Source organism: Dermacentor variabilis, chromosome 1 (genome assembly GCF_050947875.1).
Source record: "Dermacentor variabilis isolate Ectoservices chromosome 1, ASM5094787v1, whole genome shotgun sequence".
NCBI lineage: Eukaryota > Metazoa > Arthropoda > Arachnida > Ixodida > Ixodidae > Dermacentor > Dermacentor variabilis.
The window spans coordinates 47,427,708-47,450,839 of NC_134568.1; the positions used below are offsets into that span (position 1 = coordinate 47,427,708).

Consider the following 23,132-nt stretch of genomic DNA (forward strand, 5'->3'; position numbering starts at 1 on the left):
TCCCAGGCACCAACTTACTCCCAGGCAGCGCTACCACACCTATGCGAGGAGAATTATGGAATGCCAACGAGGAATTTACCGGCCCATGTACTGTACGATCAAAGTGTACATTAAACATCCCCAGGTGACCTAAATAAAGTTATCCGGAGCCATTAAATATGACCTCTCTCATAGCCTTAGTCCTTTTGGGACATTGAAAAAATTAAACACCACTAACCAAAGCAATACATGCAGGCTTACACTGCAGCTAAACGACTTTATTTTTAAACCTCAGTGAGCCTTGCAAAAGCGTCTTCTGGTGGAGCTGAAAAAAAATTGGCTGAATAAATTTGCTTATATGTCACACGCCTGCTGCAGATGCAAGCACTTTCATGGCAAAACAAAACTCCTATGAAACAAAGCGAGCACATTCAATAAAGGTAAAATTAAACGTGCTAAAAACCATGCACATCATGGGTACATATGCAAGCACTTCTTAAAGAGGCAGCCGTAAACTAGGTTCAAAAGAAGAGGTAATGAAGAACCATAGCAATTCACAAAGCCGTGCATTTTTTTGCAACCTCCTTGAAGTCAGCCCACCCAATGCTGTGCATCCATGCTTTTCTTCTTAGTGCATTGCGCTCGCCGGATGGTCAACAGAAAAGCCTTTTGCAATCGCCTTGTCGGTTGTGACAACCTAAGGCACGGCAGCACGACATCACAATGCAGTTCTCATCGCTAACACACTTGATTTTGGTCCGCTGATGCACTTGATCAATCCGTTTGGGCATACTTTGTTCACACTTGATCGGAAATGCCGGTTGGAGCGTGTTGGAAGGAAAAGATATACAAAAGTGCAACACGTGCTTGCCCGTGATACGGATTGGCCAATGGAAGAGCGGCGGAAGCTGGGGCAACAGGAGGCCGCGAGGAGGAAATGCTGGGGAGAGTGGAGCGGCGGAAAGATCTAAGAATGGTGCTACTTTTGAAAAAGTAAGGGGCTTTAGGCCAAAATGCATAGCTGTGCCAACTACAGTGCAGCTCCTGCTGTTGACGACTAGCTTTGAGCACATACACATGCAAGCATGCCAGTACACTTGATTGTGCCCTGCGCCTCTTAATGAAATGGCTCATGGGATGAAATAGAAATAGCCATGAGAATCTGTAAAATGGCGGTAGGTTTCGCAGGCACAGTGCCACATTTCAACGTGTGTGTAAGTGACTTGAACAACTGGTGACAGAGCTCAAGTTGCTTGTAGTGCGTGGTTACTTGCATGAAGAAAACTTGCACTAAGTTTAGTGTCAATTACATCTTAATTTTTCCTACATCGCAACTTTCTGTTGAAGCCTTCTGTGCAGCGTTTTACTGATATGCTGTTGCTTGACATGTTGCTCAAGCTGACATGGAACAGCTGTTGCATAACTTTTTTTCTGTGATGTTTTAATGTATTTGTTAGAGATGTAGAAGTGGCAATGAAAGATGTTGGTTTGGGAATTTCTGGTCACCTTTTAACACTGCCAGTTTTCAAAACAGAATTGTATTCGTAACATTAATTAAAGGTAGGTTATAACTGTGCGAAAAACAAGGACAGCGAAAGAAACACACAACACACCACGAGCGCAGTAAGTTGTCTTTCGCTGTCCTAGTTTTTCGCACAGTTATAACCTACCTTCAAGTATGAACCAACTAGCCGTCAAGAACGTCCTACTAAAACATTAATTAAGATGGCGAATTGCGTGAGTTGGTTAAGTTGGTCAAAGGTTTTGATGTGAACGTAGTACTTGTACTGTGTTTGAAAGTCTTTATGGTTACCACACACTTATTTTCTTCCTGAACTTTGGTGTTTTGTGCTGCATTCATGTTATGAACTCGTAACATGCTTTGGGGGCATGTTATATGTGTTTGAGTTTGAGGTAGTTATGAGTGATATAATTGGTGCAAAAATCCTAGGAGTTGGTCTCAAATCTAATTGTGCATATTTATGCATGGCTGTTATGGAAGGCCCTGCAAGGTTTCCTTCTGATAGGGGAGTGTGAGACATTCTAAGGGAATTTTTCAGCAGTAGAAGTGGGTTTATTTATTTATTTATTTGCGGTACACTTAGGGTATAAATACATTACAGAGGGGAGGGGCACACAGAAAAAAAGGGGAAAAAAAAGCATAATACCCAATAGGTTACACATTTCAAGTAAAAAAGTACCCACAAAAAATTACTAATTGTACCATATTCTTACAGCAGGCATGATAGAGCATTTTTAAAAGCACTTGGATCAGTTATGTTTGTTATGGAGGCAGGTAAGTGATCCAGTTCCTTGCAATTCTGGGAACAAATTATTGTGAGCCTGCAGTGGTTGAAAAATGTGGTGTACTAACCTTATGGGGATGATCAAGCTGGTGTGAGAGAAATGGCGCTTGAAGTATAAACAAGGAACAAAGAGTGGGGTTGTTAAAATACGCTTTGTGAAAAGACAAATGTGTGAATGCCTACTGCACTGGTTAGGGACGGAAGATTAAAGAGTAGCTTTCATTTCTGTGACACTAGCAATGCGATTATAGTTAGCTAAAATGAAGCGAGCGGAACAATCTTGCACTGCCTTAGTAACCTGTATTAGTGCAGTGTTATGTGGGTCCCACAAAGGCAGTCTTCTAGCTGAGGTCGAACATAGGTAGTATAAAGTAACAGTTTTAGTTACAGCTGGGCAATGTAGAAGTTTTTTTCAAGTAGCCTAAAGTTTGGTTTGTTTTAACTATTAAGTGATTTACGTGTTGTTTCCTGGACAAGTCACTACATATGTAAACATCAAGGTAGCGATAGGATGCTGTGGTTTGGCTTATGTTACATGGGTATCCACTGAACTTTTAACAGAAGCAGCCAGGGACACATCAAGTACTGCCACTCAGTTTATGTACAGGAGTTGAAATACTGTATTTATTTGAATATAGGTCCACCTTTCTTTATTGAAAATGTTGCCCAAAATGATCTATTGTCCCATATTTGTGACCAAAGAATCGCAACCTATATTCGTGAACAAAGCTGGGAAACGTACCAAGCTAAGAGAGTTCCTCCATCGTACTTGCAGTAAATCCTTTCTGGAAATTTTGCAGACTGGCTTTAAGAAATGCCAAATATCCAAAGCACTCGATGTTACCAAGGACAAGGTCTTTTGGGGTGCTGAGGGTGCCTGCGAAGCACCCACCGAAGAGGGCTTCTCTGGCAGTTACGACTAAGATGCAGCTTGTGGTATTGACTAGCGAGATTTAATAGTTGAGCTTACGGCAGATAAGGGTGTCATAGTGAATGTTCTTCGTTTCTCTAAAAAGATATGGGTTGGCCTATATTATAATTATTTTTTATTTCTTGACCAGTTCATTATCTTGGGGTCAACTTATATTTGTGTTTGATCTATCTTTGAGTAAACACGCTAGGTTTGTAGAATGTTTTCATGTCATTAAATCTTTTCGATAGAAATTCAACAGTGCAGTTTCTTGCTTATTGACCCAAGTATTCAATTACCTCCTCTCTATAATAATTTTTGTGCTCTAATAATATTATCTCTTACTTTAGCAGTACGTATCCCCAATTGCATTTTCTTTCATCCACTTGTACATTGAAACCTATTGGATGTATGTGCCAGTTTTCTGCACCTTCATCATAATCCTGGTACTGGTCCTGTACCAGTTTTTTGCAGTTGAGGTCTATGATAGCCAAGGAAATCCATATGATGAGCACCAAATTCTTCAGCAACTTCATCAGGTGGTGGATATGTCGGCAAATGTTGGTGCCGGAGTTGGTATTCTGACAACTGAGCACAGAGATAACTGGGCGAAGGCATTTGAGAACCTCTGCAGAAGTAAGTTTTCTTTTGTTTTGCTAGTTGTGCTCTGGGCATGAGGAGCCAAGGCTCTCCTTCCAGTAAGGTTTTGATTTGCTGTTGTTTTACCCGCCGTGGTGGCGTAGTGGCTGTGGTGTTGCGCTGCTAAGCCCGAGGGCACGGGATCAAATCCTGGCCACGGCGGCTGAAATGGAAATCCTGGCCATGGGCCGAAATGCAAAAACACCCGTGGTCAAATTAGCATATAAAAAAAATTATATACCTACTAGGTGGTCAAAAGTTAATCTGGAGTCCCCCAATAAGGCATACCTCATTATTATATCGCGGTTTTGGCCAATAAAACCAAAGAATTTTTTTGTTTGCTTGTCTTTTTTTTTTTTTTTTTTTTGCTGTTGTGTCACAGTTTCAGCCAGACAATGAAAAAAGATGGTGTCAGCAGTGTTTTACGACAATGTGACGATGCATGTGTGTGTACATGCATATTGAAAATACAATGCAAATTGAATACACATATATATGCCTATGTTTTTTGTACTGGGTTTCTCATGTAAGTTGAACCAAACTGAAAATATAGAGTGGTAAACCTTAAAAGAATGAGGCCAACAACGTTTTGTTTGTAGTCATCTTGCACTACACAGACCGTTTTTTAAGTGCAATTAGTAAGCTAATTGTTTGGGTTTCGTTCTGAAAAATTTTTAGTATTTGTTTTAGGGCATAAGTTGTAAATGAAAAGTTGTGGAAAGCCCTAAAAAGCACACAGTAAAATTGTTTTCATCAAGTTACAACTTTATTGGGTGCTTGTTAGGGCTCTCTACAACTTTTCAAGTACAATTTATGCCTTAAAATGAATATTAAATTGTAAGTAATTAGCTAACTAATCATACTTCGAAATATAGCCTCAGTAACCCAAGACAACTATGAACAATACACCATTGGCCTCAATTGCCTAAGGTGTGCCACTCTATTTTTAAAGTTTCGTGTAATTTATGTAAGCACCCAATCTAAGTACTGCTGTGTATGAGGCAATAAATTCAGTGTTACATAGACGTTATGAACCATAGAGCCCTGTCATAATAAAATTGTGGAGTCTTGGCAGTAATCTTGCTGCACTGGGAGTCTTATGGCAAAAAAGCTTAAGAATATTTCCTGCTCAAGTCATGAAGAAGGGTAACATAAAAGAAGGTTGGCTGGACGATATGCAAAATATGAAAGATATATGTGGTCAGGTCAAATTGGGCTTTATTCCTTTTAATCAATGGAGACAAAGAAAATTGCATATGTCACTTTTCTTGGAGGTAAAATGTAAACTGCATGCTGTCTAGCATTTCATCTAAATACTGAGAGTCCACTGTAGCTTGGCCTCTATGTAGTGTTCTCCCGGAACATATTGCCACGCCTCATGACATAATCCAAGGCTTCTTCTGCTAGTTTCTCAGAGATGGTACAGAAGGATATTTGCAGCCATCACTTCTTCCTTTTCACTCCTTGGTATCGAGAATAGCTATTTTTTCAATATTTTTTCGACATGGTTGGTGCTTTACATTCATGCTCTTAGCGCCACAAAAAATAAAAACTAACACGAAAGGAGACAGAACGAGTGCTTGTCCTTGTTCTTTTTTGTCAGTTTTCTGTCTCTCGTGGGGCTAAAGTATGATTGTTAATCCTTCATAGCATGCAGTTTTAGATGCTGTCACTTGATTCATCATTGTGGCTGCAACTACTGTGAAAATTTTTTTATTTGCTGCTGTGCTGTAGCTAGCTGTTCCATCACATTTGATGAGCTCTCCAGTGATGTCAGTATTGCTTTAGGTATCTTTGTGAATGTTTCATTGCATCCAGAACTGGAAGTCTTGAGAGTTATATTTTAGCACCACGAGGGACAAAAGATTGGCACAAAAGAATTAGCACAAGCCCTTGTTCTGTCACCTTTGTATTAATGCCTGTTTTTTTGTGGTGCTATAAACACGAATGTAAAGCACCAACCATCACCAACCTTACCATCAACCCCAAAAATTTAGTGGAACCCATCTCACGATGACTGTTAACAGTAATGTGTTTAGCATTGAATCAGTTTAGTGACACAATGTATTGCCATTGTCGAAACGAGTTATTTATGAGGCGCATAGTGCAGTGGGACTCATGTTTCACGATTCCCTAAGAACACTCGGCCCCATCTGGCGCCGCCACTGCAAAGCCTCTGCATGACCTCCGAGATGCATGGTGTGCTGGTGCTTGCGAACGCTGAGAAGTGCGTCTGGCAGCAGCTGGTCTTTTCTCTCGCACTTCTTTCTCGACACGCTGCGCCATCTAGTGGTGCTGCTGACAAGTACCTCCGAGACGAGAAGCGTGGTGTGCCGGTGCGTGCGAACGCCGAGAATGGTTCCCTCGCTTGCCGCACACCCAGTGGCACTTACTCAGAGACCCAATTTGGCGAAAAGTTCATTGAAGAGCGGCCCACACCCAGTGCAGTCATGACGCAGCTCGCTAAAGCGTTGCCATGAAAGGCATTCCTTGAGAAGCGGCACATACGCAGTGCATTTGTGGCACAACCTGATAAAGCGTCAGGTTTCCGTCCTTGAGGAACCTGTATGACTTGGGTTTGAATTCGTCCAGCATTGGAGAAATTTAAAGCGTCTCTTTCGCCATTGTACAGCAGCACATTCCCAGCGGCACATACCTAGTTACTATGGGTGTGCGAATGTCAACATGTTTGAATACGAATCGAATACGAATGCTTAGCTTCAAATATCGAATCGAGTATTGAATAATGATGTGTATGTGCATTTATTAGCAAGTTTCGTTATTTAACATGTTGGAACATTGTAATTACATTGTAAGTGGTAAAAAGTTAGACTAGTAAACTGGTATAATAAAGAAAAGTGTATTTGGCTCATGTTAACTTAGAAAATTGAGTAATTCCCACTACCTGTCTGTTCTTGCCAACCTGTGCCTTATTATACAACATCAAATGTCCATAAACTCTGAAACATTTGACCTTGAACCAGCCGTCACTTATTGAATTAGCTGTCAAGCAGTAAGCTCGGGATTGGCGCTGGCGCTGCACAATAGTGCACCCTCTCTGTCCACAAACTTGTGCCCCTTGCTACTGAGAGGCTGGCTTTTCTGCAGAGCTTAGAGTCCAGTGGCTAAGCATGCTTTATAGGTGAAATTTTGCCAGCAGCACAAAATCAGACACATGTTCTTAGATAGAAGCAAACACTAAGAACCATATTTGCACCCGCGCAGCCGGCAGTATATTCGATTTGTTTCGAATATTTGTATCCAACCGAATATTCAAAAATTTTTGAATATCTAATTTTTGAATCGAATGCAAATGTTAAAAATATAATGTCTGCAATTTTCGAATATTTGCACACCCCTACTAGTTACCCAAGTTGACATCAAAGTCGTTCATTAAACAGCAGTATATACCCAGTTCTGCATCTACAGTGACCCATGTTGGCGTGAAAGGTTCGTTGAACAGCAGCCCATATGTACGCATTGCCACGTACTCAGTGACCCAAGTTGTTCCGACGGTTGGTTTTGAACTCTGTTCCCTTGGCACGGCAGCCCAATGTGCTACCCATTTGACCATGGACTGCCTAGTGACGAAGGTAATAATAATAATATTTGGGGTTTTACGTGCCAAAACCACTTTCTGATTATGAGGCACGCCGTAGTGGAGGACTCCGGAAATTTTGACCACCTGGGGTTCTTTAACATGCACCTAAATCTAAGCACACGGGTGTTTTCGCATTTCGCCCCCATCGAAATGCGGCCGCCGTGGCCGGGATTCGATCCTGCGACCTCGTGCTCAGCTAGTGATGAAGGTAGGCAGGAAAACAGTTAGGCTGATACATAGAAAGTTAGTTCTTGGAGAGTGCATGAAGGTACCCTAAGAATGCGAACATATTAATAGCTCTTCTAGGTATCAAGGTACCATGTCAGTTTCTTTTTTTTTTTTCGTTTCTTGTGATGAAATCACTGATGATTGTTTGGTGGCAGCCCCAGTGGCTTTATAGAAACCGACCAGTTGCTCAATTCATGGCCTTCAGTGGAAGAGCAGATACCTTTTTGAGTGATGTGGAAAGTTACATCTGTTTTGAAAACACTTTGCCCTCCACAGCGAGGCAGCTCAAGTTTCACAGTTACTAGCCATGATACCATTCATCTGCACCCACACCGTCTAGACTTGTTCAAGTCAATAGCATTCCACTTAATGAGTTCAGTTCAGCTCCTTTGATTCTCTTTTGGCATTTTGTGTGAGTCACTGTTTGGAAAAGCTTGAGGAGAACTATTCCCCAAAAAAGTTGTTGCCGTATGAAGAACAACACTGTAAAACATCAAATTCAAAGCTATTGATTTCTTCAAGCAGAAGCACTTGGTTTGGAAGCTCAAAAGAAACACAAATGTTTTGAGATTTTATTGAACCCCAGCCTTTTTGTCCAAGCAGAATATCAGTGTGTGAACATTTAAATAGCACTGTGTGAGCACCCGAAATCTCCACCAACTGGATTTCTGTATACCTGTCTAACAGGAAGCAGCACACTGACATTGGAGGACTACTTTTCATGTGTGCCACAGTGTAGTTTCCTGGGCCCCGTGCTCTTGGCTTACATTAACAATATTGTAAACGTGATAACTCCTGGTGCACAAATTCAACAGTTTGCAGATGACTGCATTATGTTCAAAGAAGTTTTTTTGTCCCGGTGACTCAATTGAGCTAAATAACAACCTGAAAAACACAGTGAAGTGGTGCGAAAAGTGGGAGATGGTAGTTAACACTGACAAAAGTGTCTTCCTCCCTATTACATGTAAAAAAACCACCTTTTGTCTTTTAAACGCAAACTTAGTTCATCGTCGCTGAAAAAGTTAATATTTTCGAATAGTTAGGTGCGACCAGTGCCTCCTCTATTTTTCTGTGCTGGGAAAAGGGGAACAAAGGGAACCGGCCGCCAGCTCTTGTACGGCTTTTCACAGCCACACACCATCGCCGGAGTAGGATCATCGTCGCTTATGGAAAATGCAGGGCGTGACTATTCACAGTCAAATGGTCCAGCTTTGGAGTGTATTCACATTGTTTCAAGTACAATCAAAGCTTTTGTAAACACGAACCCTGAAGCACTTGTTGCTCTGGGCAACCAGCCTACTTTATAGGTATGTGTCGTTCGCAGCTATTGCTGTTCGATGCGCTCGTGCGTCGTCTGCTGCGATATGAGAGCATGCGCCAGTTGGAATCCAATGCGTGGAAAATTGTTCTGTCACCGTTACGTTCACTTATCTGAAAGTCGATTTTTAAAAGCAGTGTTTGCCAGCATATAATGGGAAAGCTTGGGCGCTGAAAGAGTCCCGGTGCCTGCTACCGTCTACTCATGTAGCAGATTACATGCAAGCCAGGAGTGCATGCACTAAATGCATGCACTTTGCATGTTAGTAATATTTGCTCATCTGCGTTTAAAAGCTCTGCTTCCTACACCATAAACAACCACCCCATGCAATGTTAAACTGCTCTGCTATTATTTGTTAATGACCCAAAATAGAATACGCTAGTACGGTATGGGACCCACATACTCAACTAAGCATTAAATGATTAGAAAGAATGCTGAGGAAAGCAGTCTGGTTTATTTGGTACAGATTCTCACAATCTGACTCTCTGTCCGAAATAATGGAAGCCAATGACATTCCCCTTCTTAAAACACATAGAAAACGGTTCAGGACTGAGTTCGTTTCAGTGCTTCTTAACCATGAACTTGCCATAGACCCATCGCGGTATCTTTCACCCTTACTAACCAGATCCACAAGGCACCATCACACTAACTCTCTAACACCTGATTTTGCTAGAATTGAGACTTATAACTATGCTTATTTTCTGCACACGATTTTGGATTAGAATGAAATAATCCAGGCCTGTTCTTAGTCTCTGTACCACACCAAATTTCCACTGTTGCACCATTTCACACCTCTTTTCATTTAATTTCATTTATTTACCTTAAAGACCCTGCTAGGGAGTATTACATAAAGGGTAATAAGGGGTTATTGTAGCTTGGTTAAAACACGTTGGCGGGCTAGTTGGTTAGAATCCATGGTAGAGTGTATAAGCGCGACTGGACGAGGACGAAGAAAGAAACAGATACACAGACACAGCGCTTCCTGTGTGTCTGTGTCTGTGTATCTGTTTCTTTCTTCGTCCTTGTCCAGTCGCGCTTATACACTCTACCATGGGTTATTGTAGCGCTATTATACAGCTTCCATAAACCACCCGCCATGGTTGCTCAGCGGCTATGGTGTTAGGCTGCTGAGCACGAGGTCGCGGGATCGAATCCCGGCCATGGTGGCCGCATTTCGATGGGGGCGAAATGCGAAAACACCAGTGTACTTAGATTTAGGTGCACGTTAAAGAACCCCTGGTGGTTGAAATTTCCGGAGTCCTCCACTACGGCGTGCCTCATAATCAGAAAGTGGTTTTGGCACATAAAACCCCATAATTAACAGCTTTCATAAACCACTTCCTTGTCCTTTTGTATTGTATTATGCCATATTACACTAATCTTGAAACAAATTCCACTGTTGTTATTTTGTATTTCATTACCTCTGTTATACACTAATCTTGAAACAGTTTCCATTGTTGCTTTTTGTATTACTTCTGTGATTTTGAAACTGCCCACTTGGATCCAAGGGTCCGCAGTATTTAATAAATAATATGATGTCTCTGTTCGAACGATGTTTATTTGGCCTGAGTACTTGGCATTGAACCAGCAAAGGCACACACCCGATGATGATGATCACACGGAACTGAAGATGGGGATCGATGAAAGTAGGATGATGATGATAATATACAGATGAAGAAGACGGTCTTAATAAACAGCCACACTGATTTCCCCTTTATGTGGAAGTGGCCATCCTGGCCGCAAGTCAAGGCAACGAAGAATGCTGCGTGAAGGGTTTCATGTGGGAGACGTGAACGACCTCGGTGCTGCGACAACAGGGGTTTGTTGTGGTGACAACAGGAGTTTGTTGTGGTGACAACAGGAGTTAAGCGATAATTTATGGGTGATGTCTGCTCCATGACTATGTATGGCCCGATGAATTGTGGTTAGAACTTGTCACACAAACCAAGAGTGTGAAGTGGTGTCCATAGGAGTACCTCGTCACCAGGTCGGAAGGACACAACACTATGGAATGTGTTGCAAATGATCTTCTGTTCTTGTTGTCTGGCTGTTGTGTTTACGCAAGCACGCTGGCAACACTGAACGAGTCTTAAAACAAGTTCTTGCTAGACGATGTAGATGGATTGACAGAAGATTCGAAGAAAGAAACCGTGCTGAGCTGAAGACCAGTGTCTGCAAGGCACATTAGAACTTCATCCAAGCATTGCACGTGCCGAGGAAATGTTGATGAAAGTACAACAATATCATCCAGGTAGCAGAGGCAAGTTTTCCATTTCAGGCCACGCAGCACAGTGTTAATCATGTGCTCAAAAGTTGCAGGTACAATGCATAGCCCAAAAGGCATGACGTTGAATTCGTTAAGTCCATCGAGGGTAGCGAACACTGTTTTTTCTTTATCATCTTCGTGCATGGGAATTTGCCAATAGTCAGAACGCAGATTGATGCTTGAAATGTATTCTGCGCCTTGTAGCGAATCAAGGGTGTCACTAGTGCATGGCATAGGATATGCATCCTTTCGAGTGATCTTATTGAGGGCCTGGTAATCTATGCAAAAGCGCATGGAACCGTTCTTTTTTTTTTTTTTTTGAACCAAAACAACAGGAGATGACCAAGGGCTAGCTGAAGGTCGAATGACCTTCTCTTGTAGTGTGTCCGCGACATTTTCTTCTATGATTTTCTGCTCGGCTAGAGACACGGTATGGGTGTCTACACATTATAGAGGCTTTGTCTGTGTGAATGTGATGCGCTGCAACTGTCGTTTGGCCCAGAGTCGACGAATGGACATCAAAAGAATTCGTGTGTTTGTTCAACAAAGCAAGCAGCTGCTGCATCTGTGAAGGTGGCCAGTCACTGTTGCAAAATAAGGACAAAATAAAAAATTAATTTCTGGCTGAGTAAAACACCTTAACCACATGCACATGATGTCTAAGTGGTGCGACAGGTGGATCGTGCTGCACTGCTGCGTCGCAGTGTTGGACAATTACAGGGACATAAAATCAGAAAAAGTGCTACAAATTTAAACACATACCACCTTCAAGAATTGCTAATGGGCTGTGAGATTAATGTTTTAACTAAAGTGTACGAAATCTAGTTTTGATATTACAGTGAAAAAGCATTCCATATTGCCACCATTAAATGCTCTTGCACCATCTGGTACGGGGATATCAAAACACTTTCGTGGCTCGGTGACATGTTAGGCTTAATGGCATCAAAACGAATAGCTGATCTTGATAATAATGACAGAAGATTTCTGAGACTTTGTCCTCGGCATGACATGAGACTAAATGAATGCAAATTTTACGTTTTATTTCTTGACCTCACAATGGAAAGCAAGTATTAAGGGCAAATTTGGATTGAAGTGGGCAGCCTCAGCGAGTGCTGCCGTGTTGTTATAGAATCATGGTAACCAGTGGAAGCCACTGTGTGGAGTGGCTGGTGAGAAGCAAGATTCTTTGGGCAGCCATAAACTGGCAACATGACAAACGATGGCGGCAGATCACCTGCCACAACAGCCAAACTTGTTGCTGCCATGATTGTTGCTGATGCTTGAATATTGTTTGCATTTAGTTGAGCGTTTATAGTGCCTATGCTATATTGTTAGTTAATGCAAGAAGTGAGAGTTTCAGGCTACTGTATAGTTGCAGCAAAACTAATTTTATTGGTGTGGATTACTGCCTTTAGTAAGCCAGTCTTTTGCTGAAAGTATTGTTCAGTATTTTGCTGTTCATTGTAGCAGTGTAGCTGTTGTCAGCACAGTGGATGTGAATGTGGTTGTGGGGCTTCTACATTTCTTCATAACTAACAGCAATTTTATTATGGGTAACGAGATTCCATTGGGCTTCAGTTGTGCGATTGTAGTTGTGTTGGAGGAAGCTGTTGCTTGTGAGCTTTTATCTACATACATAAGAATCGATAAATTATTTTTTTGGCAACCACTGCACGAAGTTTGGTGAAAGCCATTGCATTTAAAGTAAAAATTAAAATCTAGTGACTGTAGGGAGCGGATTTTTTATTTGGGCCTTCAAAATAGGAAGAAAACTCAAGTACCAAGTTTTCAACTCTGTAACTCAGTAATAAATAATATCACAATTTTGTAAACTGCACCTATTAAGACATCTAAAGTGAACAAATTTGATATTTGAGTTTATAGCTTGTATGAAATTGTTACTTTGCTTATGAGGGTTTTGCAAAAGTCCTACTCACAAATTAGTGGTATATGTATTTCACGGCAACATATACTACAACAATTTTGTTAACATTAGATGCTATAACAGGTGTAGTTTACAGAACTGCAATGTCTATATATGGTGCAAATTTGCAGGTTTGTAAACTTCATGCTTCAATTTTCTTTTAAACACGGAAGAGCTCAAAGAAGCAGTATTTAGCATAAAAAAGGTTTTTGTAGAAAGTCTGAAGTCAAACTTCTGCTTAGTACAATTATCAGCAGGGGTGTGCGAATACTCGAATACACCACAGAATTGAATCGAATTATAAACACTCTAATAATTCGCCTCTCGAATCGAATATCTGCTATTAGATTTTTTTTTAATGTTCGTTGTAAAGACCCATGCAGTGCCCCATGTTACGTGTGCCGCAAAGCCCCTCTTGCTCCATGCCACGCAAGCTAGTTTGTTTTCAGTTCAAAAGGAGCGCCGAGCACGCCGCAAAGGGGGGTTGGGGGGGAGCATCGCGTGAACTTGCCGTGACCCTTCCAAATTCAGAATCTTTGACAGGTGGCAAATCACGCCGAACCTGGCAAGGAAAAGGTGCCTGCTCTTTACCATAAGCGCTGATGGCGGTAAACCCGCACAGCACCAACATTGGCTACGCATGGAATGGTAATCGAGCCAAGTGATGTGCGGTCTATGCTTCCATCTATCGTGTGGCTTGGGTGGAAAAGCTCTTCTATATTTTGGAGGAAAACTGGAAAGCAAACCTTTCTGTGCAATGAAAGATTGCCATAAAACACTGGTTGACTATTGAAGGTTAGTATCTCATTGGTATTTAGTACAACATAATTTCACTAATTATTTAGCTTCAGAGGGAAAAAATGCCATTGATTCTGTTCAACAGAAATTCTATTGATAAAAGAAATTATCCAGACCTTCATATACTAAACTGAGCTAGAATCGGTGCTGGCATACTAAATTGGTGTTCCCTTTAATAAGAGTAGACTGTACTGTATATCTTGATTTCTATGTATCTAAGCTACTGAGAGTTTGCTGCATTATTGTTAGGCAGTGCTAGGAGGTTCCTGAGTATATGCAGCAGCGTGTTTTCTTTCCCAAAATTTGTAAGCTATAAACGTGTTATAAGTTGTCTGATATTTGATATTAGAATCAATATTTTCTCTTTCTTTCTTCATTCAATTCAGTAGTCGATTTTAAGTCTACTAATTGTATTCGCACACCCATAGGTATTAGAATTTAACTTTCTATCTAAAATGCAGCAAATTTCATTTAAATCGTTCCAGCAGTTGTCTTGTGATAGAATTTCTGCATTCCACATGTATTTGAATAGGGAAGTCACCCGCCGTGGTTGCTCAGTGGCTATGGTGTTGGGCTGCTGAGCACAAGGTCGCGGGATCGAATCCCGACCACGGCAGCCGCATTTCGATGGGGGTGAAATGCGAAAACACCCGTGTGCTTAGATTTAGGTGCACGTTAAAGAACCCCAGCTGGTCGAAATTTCCAGAGTCCTCCACTACGGCGTGCCTCATAATCAGAAAGTGGTTTTGGCTCGTAAAACCCCATAATTTAATTTAATTTTTTTTAATAGGGAAGTCATAGTTGGCACGGAGCTAAAGCTTCCCTTAAAAGGACCCTGAACGATTTTTATGATTGCGTAAAAGCATACTGAGTTTGTAGGGCAGGTCTTTCTGAACATTGAGAGGCAGATTTAAGAGCTCTCGATGAAGCGTGTAATTTATTACAAGATTTTAAAAAACGTGCATCACTAGTGATCACAGTTGTGTCGCTTCCCTGAGTTTTAAGCCGCCCCATCACCTGCTGCGTAGCGGGGGAGCGTTATGTCAGCTGGGGCAACCTATCTGATTGGCTACTCGTGCAATGTCATTGAGAATGCTAGAAACGTATCGCTTTATGAAGCTTATTTTAATAGCATGCGTATGTATAGAAATTTGCATGCCCTAAAAAATAAATACACGAATGAAATAAATATACCTAAATTCATTTCTTCAAACCAATGGCCCACTTCTGCCTAAGAATGCAGATCATCTGCTACAACTGTGGTGATAGCAGCCAATAGGCACGGAGGGGTTCTAATGAAAATAGGTGCAGCAATGTCTTTGGCAGCAGGAACATGTCTGGTACCAACGCTGTATTACCCTCATGTTGCACTGCAGGTGTGTGCAGGGAGTAAACTACAGTGATGGCACGCTGTAGAAGACGCAATTGCTATATGTGAATGTCAACGCCGACCTCCTTGGTCAACACAGCAATCACCCGCAGTTTTGAAAAGAAAGGCACGTTTAGCAGCAACTGCAGGATCAGCATTTGTCAGAGAGCCAGCTTTTGTGCATAATTTGCCTAGAATAGTAGCAGAAAAATATTCTAATAAGCCAAGATTCGGAAAGAAAAGTTGTGAAGGCAATTGAATGTGCCTTACAACGTGTCAAAACACCTGCCAGAAAGCCGCCATCTTGAGTTAGACTTTAGTGCAGTAGTACCATCTCTGCCTCCCACTCTAAAAGTGTGGGTTCAATTTGCAATGTTGGTTACTTTTTTTCCTAATTCCTTTTTTTTCTAGAGTAGATGAAACATTATAAATAGCTTATTTCACCACATTCATAAGTTAGTGGCAGCTCTAGCCTAACTGTAGCAGTGCTTGTTTTTACCGCTGATGGCTACAAAGAAATCTTACAAGCATGATATGGAGACAATCGTAAACGTATGTGTATGTTTACATGTTATTAGGTTATTATCAAGCCAAAATAATGCTGTAAACAGCTACTTTGTAGTCTGTACATTGGATATACGCTCTCAGCAGTACGGGGAATGCCCTGTGTGGTCTGCCCTTTTTTTTTGTGTAGTATGAACATCGCGCGTCATGCTGCTACCACATTTCCATCCCCTGCTTGAAGTTTGTCATGAAGGTCCGAAAAAGTGCTAGGGACGTGGGAACACACTCGGTTCAAATCAACTGGACGGCGACAACACTTGCATCACTGCATGAAAGAGGCAGGGCATAGCGATGGCTGCCTGGTGTCAAAGTTGAGGGGGAACACCGCGGCTTGAGAGAAAGGTAATGCTTAACCACTTGTGCTTGTTTTATTATAGCGTGCTAACAGAAAACTCCTGTGAGAAAGCATTCCTTGGGAGGAACCCTCTATGTCTAGGCATACAACAAAAACCATTTCAGGGACCCTTTAAGTGTCACAAACAAGAAATTTGTGAAGTTGTTGGCTAGATTATGGGGTGAAGTATTCATGATGAAATTATTTACTTTAGTACTATCACTAGAGAAAAAGAAGGGTTGTTAACATGTAGAGGGTTTCAATGACAACTGACTCAAGTTGTTGAACAAAAAAGACTGTGATAATAAAAGGAAAGGATATACTACTTAGCTGGTCCAAATTAATTGCAACACTGGACACTTCACATTGTATGATAATTTCCAATGCAGCCTCAACTAAATTTCACTAGAATTATTTAAATATTGATGTAAGTTAAGTATTGCTATACGTGAATTGAAGCCAGTCAATTCCTAAGGAAGCCCTGCACTTCAAATTATGCACGTTTTTATTTCACGTTTGCTTGCTATAGTACTTGGTGATGCCTCCAGTGGCAGTGAAAATGCCGAAATCTGAGCATTCGATATCATTCTGAAATCATTTTCTGCGCTGACTGCAGTGTTATAAATCAACAATTTTCGGCAGCGGATGGGACGCAAAGGCGCGTGACTTATGCTGTTCATTTTGATTGGTTGGGCATGAATTGTACTGTTTGTGAATTGTAGTGTTTATGCTATATATACAATGATGACTTTAAAAATGAAAATGTGTTTTATGCTTTTTAAAACCATGAAGAGGGCACACATTTGTGCAGTACAAATTAATTTTGTTTGCAACTGAAATTAGGTATGGTGTCCAACGGACTACACTTGCAATATAATGCAAAAATGAGCATTAGCATATTGCTCATATCTATGAACAGTGTGCAAAGATCATTCTGTGTATTTTTGACAAATATCCAATGGCTATTTATAAAATTTACTGTGCGTGAGATGGTGCGTTTGCAGGCACCTTAACTAGATGGTGCCACCATATCGAGCGAGACTATGAAGGGAAAGTCACAATGGGAGAAAATTTCTCGTACTGCAGGATGTAAGCTGCATTTTGACTAGAAGCACCCTAAGTCCTCGCTGGGTGAGCAAAATGCAAAAGGGTATGCCTCTTTCTGTTGTCTGCTTTTATTATGAATTGGTAAGTGGAATAAATTTTGTTTGGCTGCGTCAATTTTTAAAATTCTTTTTGCATTCAGCTCGGGATAACACAAGGAACACGTTTTTATGCCGAACTTGGCTGGTATAAAATGGTCTCAGGGTCCCTTTAACACTTGTCTGCTTAGTAAGAGACCTGGCAACAGCACTAGTTTTGAGATATCGATTTCTAAAATCCACAATGAGATACAGTAGTACATTTGCGTTAATGTGGATTGGTGCCACATTTGTTCAAAGGAGCCTTTGTTGGAGTGGAGCGTCAGTGTATTTTGATACAAATTTGGGGATGAATATTTTAAAACTAGTGGTCTCAGGCTTCTTACCTCGTAGATGTGCCTTGAGCACAGACCAGCTTGTTATCTGCATTTCCAACATTTGTGCTGAAGTAAATAATTAGTTATTTAGTGAATTCAATTAAAGAGCTATCATTTAATTACTGGCATCGGCTGGTGCTGTGAACTTTAGGTCAGCAGAAGTTATCTCTTTGTCTCTAATTCCTGTTTCTTTTTTTTAAAATCAAGATACATTTGTCAGTGGAACAACTGGTATTTCATATGTTGTTGGTGTACAGGTTAGGCCAGTGGTATGTGAATGAAAGTCTGTTGGTGTTAACGACATTTTCATATCTGTTAATGTGAAGCTTTTATTTGTTATGAGTGAATTTTGAGCTTGGCCCTTGCTTTGCCTTTTGCTGTAGATCCTCACAATGCAGAATCTGTGGACTCCATTAAGAAAGCCATCCTTGTGGTCTGTCTTGATAAAAAACTAAAGGCTAAGGAGCCATATGAAGTGGCCTGTGCTTATCAAATGCTTCTTGGAGGCAGAAATGGGGAAAATGCTGCCAATCGCTGGTGCGATAAAACTGTACAGGTACTTGCACTTTTCTTACTTAAGACAGAACACCATAAATTGAAGAAAAAGCTATTCAAATGTGACAGCATGTGTATTAAGACTATTCCTTGCTGTCCATGCAGCAGTGTAGTGCATGTTAACATTAGAGCCCTTTTGTTGCAAACTTTGTAGAGAACTTGTAGTCGTATAATGTTTCAGTCCTAAAGTGGGTGCTACTTGTGATATTTGTTTTTTATTTAATTTTTTTATGACTGCTTTCCCTGTATGCAGTATGTTGGTTAGTGGAAACCATGTTAGGACTTTGTTCTGTTGGTACAGGCAACGGATTATTTTTCGGAGATGCACAATAATTCGAATGCCTTCGTGGCACCGCCACATACCGCACAGGTCTGAAATTTTGGACGCTGAACCCTGCATCCTCCGATGATTTTCCAAACTTTTTGCCGTGACTGCAGCTCCGAAACGGCATTAATCGAAGCTACTACCGCTGCCATTTTTATTATCTCACAGCCTCAAACCAGTGCTTTGCTTCGATCCGCTAGCACCTGTAGCTACCATTGCTGGGCCTGAGCTTCCTGCTGCTCGGTGCCATTTTTTTCATTGAAAGAATTCGCCGCTGTCAAAAATGACGTCAATTCTGCCTTTGTCATCCTCGCCGATGGCTTCGAAGCGCGAAAAGCTCAGGCAGGGAACAAGTGTTTTATACTAAAGTCAGCTCTGCCGCAATAATTTTATTTCAGACATACTGCCAATCCCAATGGGGATTTTAGAAGGAAGGGCATACATATAGTAAGCATATTGCACAAGTGTAAAATGGTTGAACATGTCACAAATAATAGTTTGGAGTAATTACAAAAGGATTTTGTTCTGCATACAATAATTTAAAAAGTACCGTATTTTCCGGTCAATAAGTTACACCTTTGTGTAAGTCGCACCTCCCTCAAAATGACAGTTCCTGCAAAAAAAAAAAAAAAAAAAAACATATAAGTCGCACCGGGGTATAAGACGCACCGGTGTCTAGACAGAAATAATTCTTTAAAAATGGTTTATTGATACACATAGATGGCATGTACTTACATATGGTGTTTAGGCAAAACCATCGAAGCCTTCTTCCTCCGAGTCGCTAACAAATAATTCAGCAGCTTCAAGTGGGAGTTCCGCCGGCGTATCACTGTCGTCCTCAGAATCACTGATGTCTTCTTCGCCAACATCGTCATCACTCGCGAATGGGATCAGTCATGCCTTTGAGAACCCAGCTACAATGGTTTTTGTAGAAGTGGAGTCCCAAATGTGGGAGACCCATTTGGCCACCTCTCCAAACGTCGCGCGTCTCATACATCCTGTATTCGTAAAACTGTGGTCACCCTCGGACATCCATGCACTCCCAGAAGCGTCCCAACTTTGCTTTGAAACTGCGGTTCACAGAAATATCCAGTGGCTGCAGCATCTTTGTCATGCCGCCTGGTATCACCACTGGGACACAGTTCTTTGCAATAATCTATTTTATGGAATCCGTGATGTGTGCCCGCATGCTGTCCATCACAAGCATTCCCTTCTTAACGTGAAAAAATCCGTCAGGTCGACGCGAAAAACATTGGTCGAGCCATGGACTCATCATATCTCCATCCATCCATCCTTTGGCATTGGCCTGTACCACCACAGCGGGAGAAAAGGAGTCTTTTGGTAGCGTCTTCTGCTTGAAAATTAACATGGGCGGCAGCTTCATACTGTCCGCGCAGCAGGCGAAAACTACAGTGAAGTGTGATTTTTCATGGCCAGTTGTCCTCACCATTATAGCTTTTTCCCCTTTCTCGGCGACGTTTCTCCCAAGGGGAATATCAAACGTAAGCAGGACTTCGTTCATGTTTACGATGTGGCTCGCATAGATGTCCTTCGTCACAATTTCTTCTTTGGCAAACACACTGAAGTTCTCCAGTTGTTCCTGAAAGTTGTCGAAGAGCTTCTGGCACATCGTCGTCCGCGCTCGCATCACCAACTTATTACGAAGCATAATGCGAAAACACCACGATGGACTGCCCGTAAATCCAGCAGTATTCATCCCTGTTCCAAGGGTCTTCGCCTTGAGATGGAGCTGCACTGTAGACAGCCCCCTGCCTTCAGCTCGTTGCTCGAGTACCCACACGCGCAGATGATCCTTGAGCTCCGGCCAGCATGCTTTCTTGCTGTGGTTGGCCTTCTTAGTTGATTTCATTGTCTGGAGCATGCTGGTGGCTTTGCACCATTCGCGTATAATTTTCTCACTAACCTCAAACTGCCTTCCTGCAGCCCGGTTTCCATGTTCTTGCGCAAATGCAACTGCACGAGGTTTGAATTTCACATCATATCTTTTTCAGCTTTCAGGCAGTGTCATGGTTAGTGACAGATGCTACACATGTGAAGCACTCCGCAACAATTCGTGCGATGAAGGTGTCATGGCATTTCGTTTTTGCAAGCCAATTTGATGTTAATTTGAATTTCTTCTGAGATGTAGCTACTGTGCGTGGCAGAAGGCGGCGCGTGGTTGTGGCACGTCATCATCGTCATGTTTTTGACTTGGAAAAGCGGCAAATTGTTTGGTTTAACGTCCCGAAACGACAGATGGGCTATGAGGGACGCTGTAGTGGTGGGCTTTGGATTCATTTAGACCTTAGAGCTGTGTCTCTTAATGTGCGCAGACATAGCGCAGTACAGAGGCACCTTTTCGAGCGCGGACCACGCACAGCCGCCATGAACCGGATTTATTCCATACATAAGTCGCACTGGTGGATAAGACACACCAATGAAAATTTCAGGAAAAGAACGCGACTTATACACCAGAAAATACGGTACATAAGTTATTACATGTATAATGAATGAAGCATTAATACAGGAGTTAAAAAGTGTGCGCTATCGTAAAAAAAAATTTAATGAAAAGTTAATTAGAATATGCACGTAGTGAATGAATAGGTCATTTTATTTACCTGCGGTCATTGTTTTGCTGCGTCATTTTTTTGTACTGTGTAACTGCGTAGATATTTATACAGGGAATTTTTTTATACTGTGGTGCTAAGCGACGAAGCGTACGCGATGTATTGTGTTGAAACATACCAAGAGTGAAAAGGGGCCGCTGTCACAGGGCACAGTATGTAGCCCTTAGTTACACATGCTTGTACCCGCTTTCTCCTGTCACATTAGAAGCACTGGTATGCCTAATAAATGTACTGGCAAGCCTTCAGAGCTGTTTCGGATGGGTCTTTGGCAATTTGAGCCCTTGGGGGCAGTAAACTGTGTGCATTCATTTTTTCAGACTGCTTGATTTTTCTGATGTTTTCGTGACCCCTGGAGTGTCCAAAATATCTGACTTTTGACTGTATTGTACTACCAAACATTTGATTGGCATTAAGTTTGCACTCACTGTTATATAATTCATAATTTTGAACATGCAAGAGTACCAGTAATATACAGAATGAAAAAACTGGCGGGTGGAGGTATCAGTGGGATGACAAACAGGACTTGGAAAACATGTGCAACCCTACATAGCTTTCTGTTGCAGTTTTCATGGTTATGCGAATTGATGGGGCTTAATGTCCCAAAACAAAACAAGACCTATGCAACAGAGTGTAGTAGAGGGCTTCAGACCAATTTCCACCCCTCGCGCTTGGTGAAAAATATGGTCTGCAGACACCATGCGCTGGTGTGAACATCTTAGCCACGTTTTACTGTCGTATGCGGTGCGTGGAACTCGCAAGTGGAGTACGAAGTCACCTTTCTCTCAAACACTTTCTTTTCAACAGAAGCCTACTCCTCATTCTCTTCTGGGCGCTTTATTTCGCAATAAAGTGGATTCCCATGCGTGGCTGCTATTGGCCTATGGTTGACGTCAGTCAAGAAGGGTGTTTGGATCAGTGTGCTTCTTCCTACTGTTACTGTTATATTTATTGACAAAGTTCAATAAACAGGCTGAAGTGAGCGAAAATTTGCTTTCAAATTTCGATAATAATTATGTACTTCCTGAAGAAGCCGACTCTCGTTGGCTCACGTACATTCAGCCGCGGCCGCCTGCATAGGAATTAAACTTAAGCCACCCTTCTTATTTGTGTCGTAGCCGGCGGGTCTCGCTAATTGCTGCTTGTTTTGAATACTGAACTAGCCTCGAACCATGTGAAACTTTAGAAGGTCAGACCACATGCACGCTTGCCAGCGTGTGTTCACTCCTGGCCGCTCCTGGTTAGACGCCTTGGCAGACTAATTGATAGTGCTTCAAAAATGTGCAAATGCGACTACCTGTTGGTAAAGCTGGTGAAGGACAAAGCTGATCCGCACCACGTAGCATGGTCAGACTGCAGCATATATACGAGCACGATCACACACTTAAGCCATGTCATGCACAAAGAAAACGCTGTGCATATGCACTACAGTTCAATGTAGCTGTGGCCTTCTATGTATTGTAGTTACCGTGGCTGCGGCAGTGTGCCGCCATAAGTCCACTGGCTAAGCGCCACAGTGGAAAGAAAATGTTAGGAGGAAGCATCGCGCAACGTGATTGAAGCCAAACCTGGTGACCCAACATGTGATCACATGTCAAAGTGCACAGTTGGTTTTAGTATTCCTGCTCTGCAGGCAGAGCCACGGCAAGGCAGCTGAACAAGCCCACACTGAATAAAAACTGCTGGCACAGCTACTGGGAACCAAATGTCTTGGCAAATCTTAATTTTTGCTCCGTGATCTTGACGCAATAGGTCACGTGTTGGGCTACCACTGAGCAAAATGTATGGGATTCATGAAGTGTTCGACTGCCAAGGCTGGCTGCGTGAATTAATGCTCTCTCTTAAGTTTTTCCTTCCTCCATGATAAGTACAC

General features: G+C 41.9%; 1 protein-coding gene across 2 annotated transcripts in view; it reads left to right on the plus strand.

Annotated features, from left to right (window-relative positions):
* Nucleotides 1–23,132, plus strand: part of LOC142577251 (carnitine O-acetyltransferase-like) — a 68,473-nt gene that overhangs the window by 13,249 nt on the left and 32,092 nt on the right. For both annotated transcript variants that reach the window (XM_075687085.1, XM_075687086.1), the window contains exons 7-8: nt 3,660–3,831; nt 18,139–18,311. In XM_075687085.1, the coding sequence (XP_075543200.1) occupies nt 3,660–3,831; nt 18,139–18,311 (345 nt within the window). The remainder of the gene's footprint in view (nt 1–3,659; nt 3,832–18,138; nt 18,312–23,132) is intronic.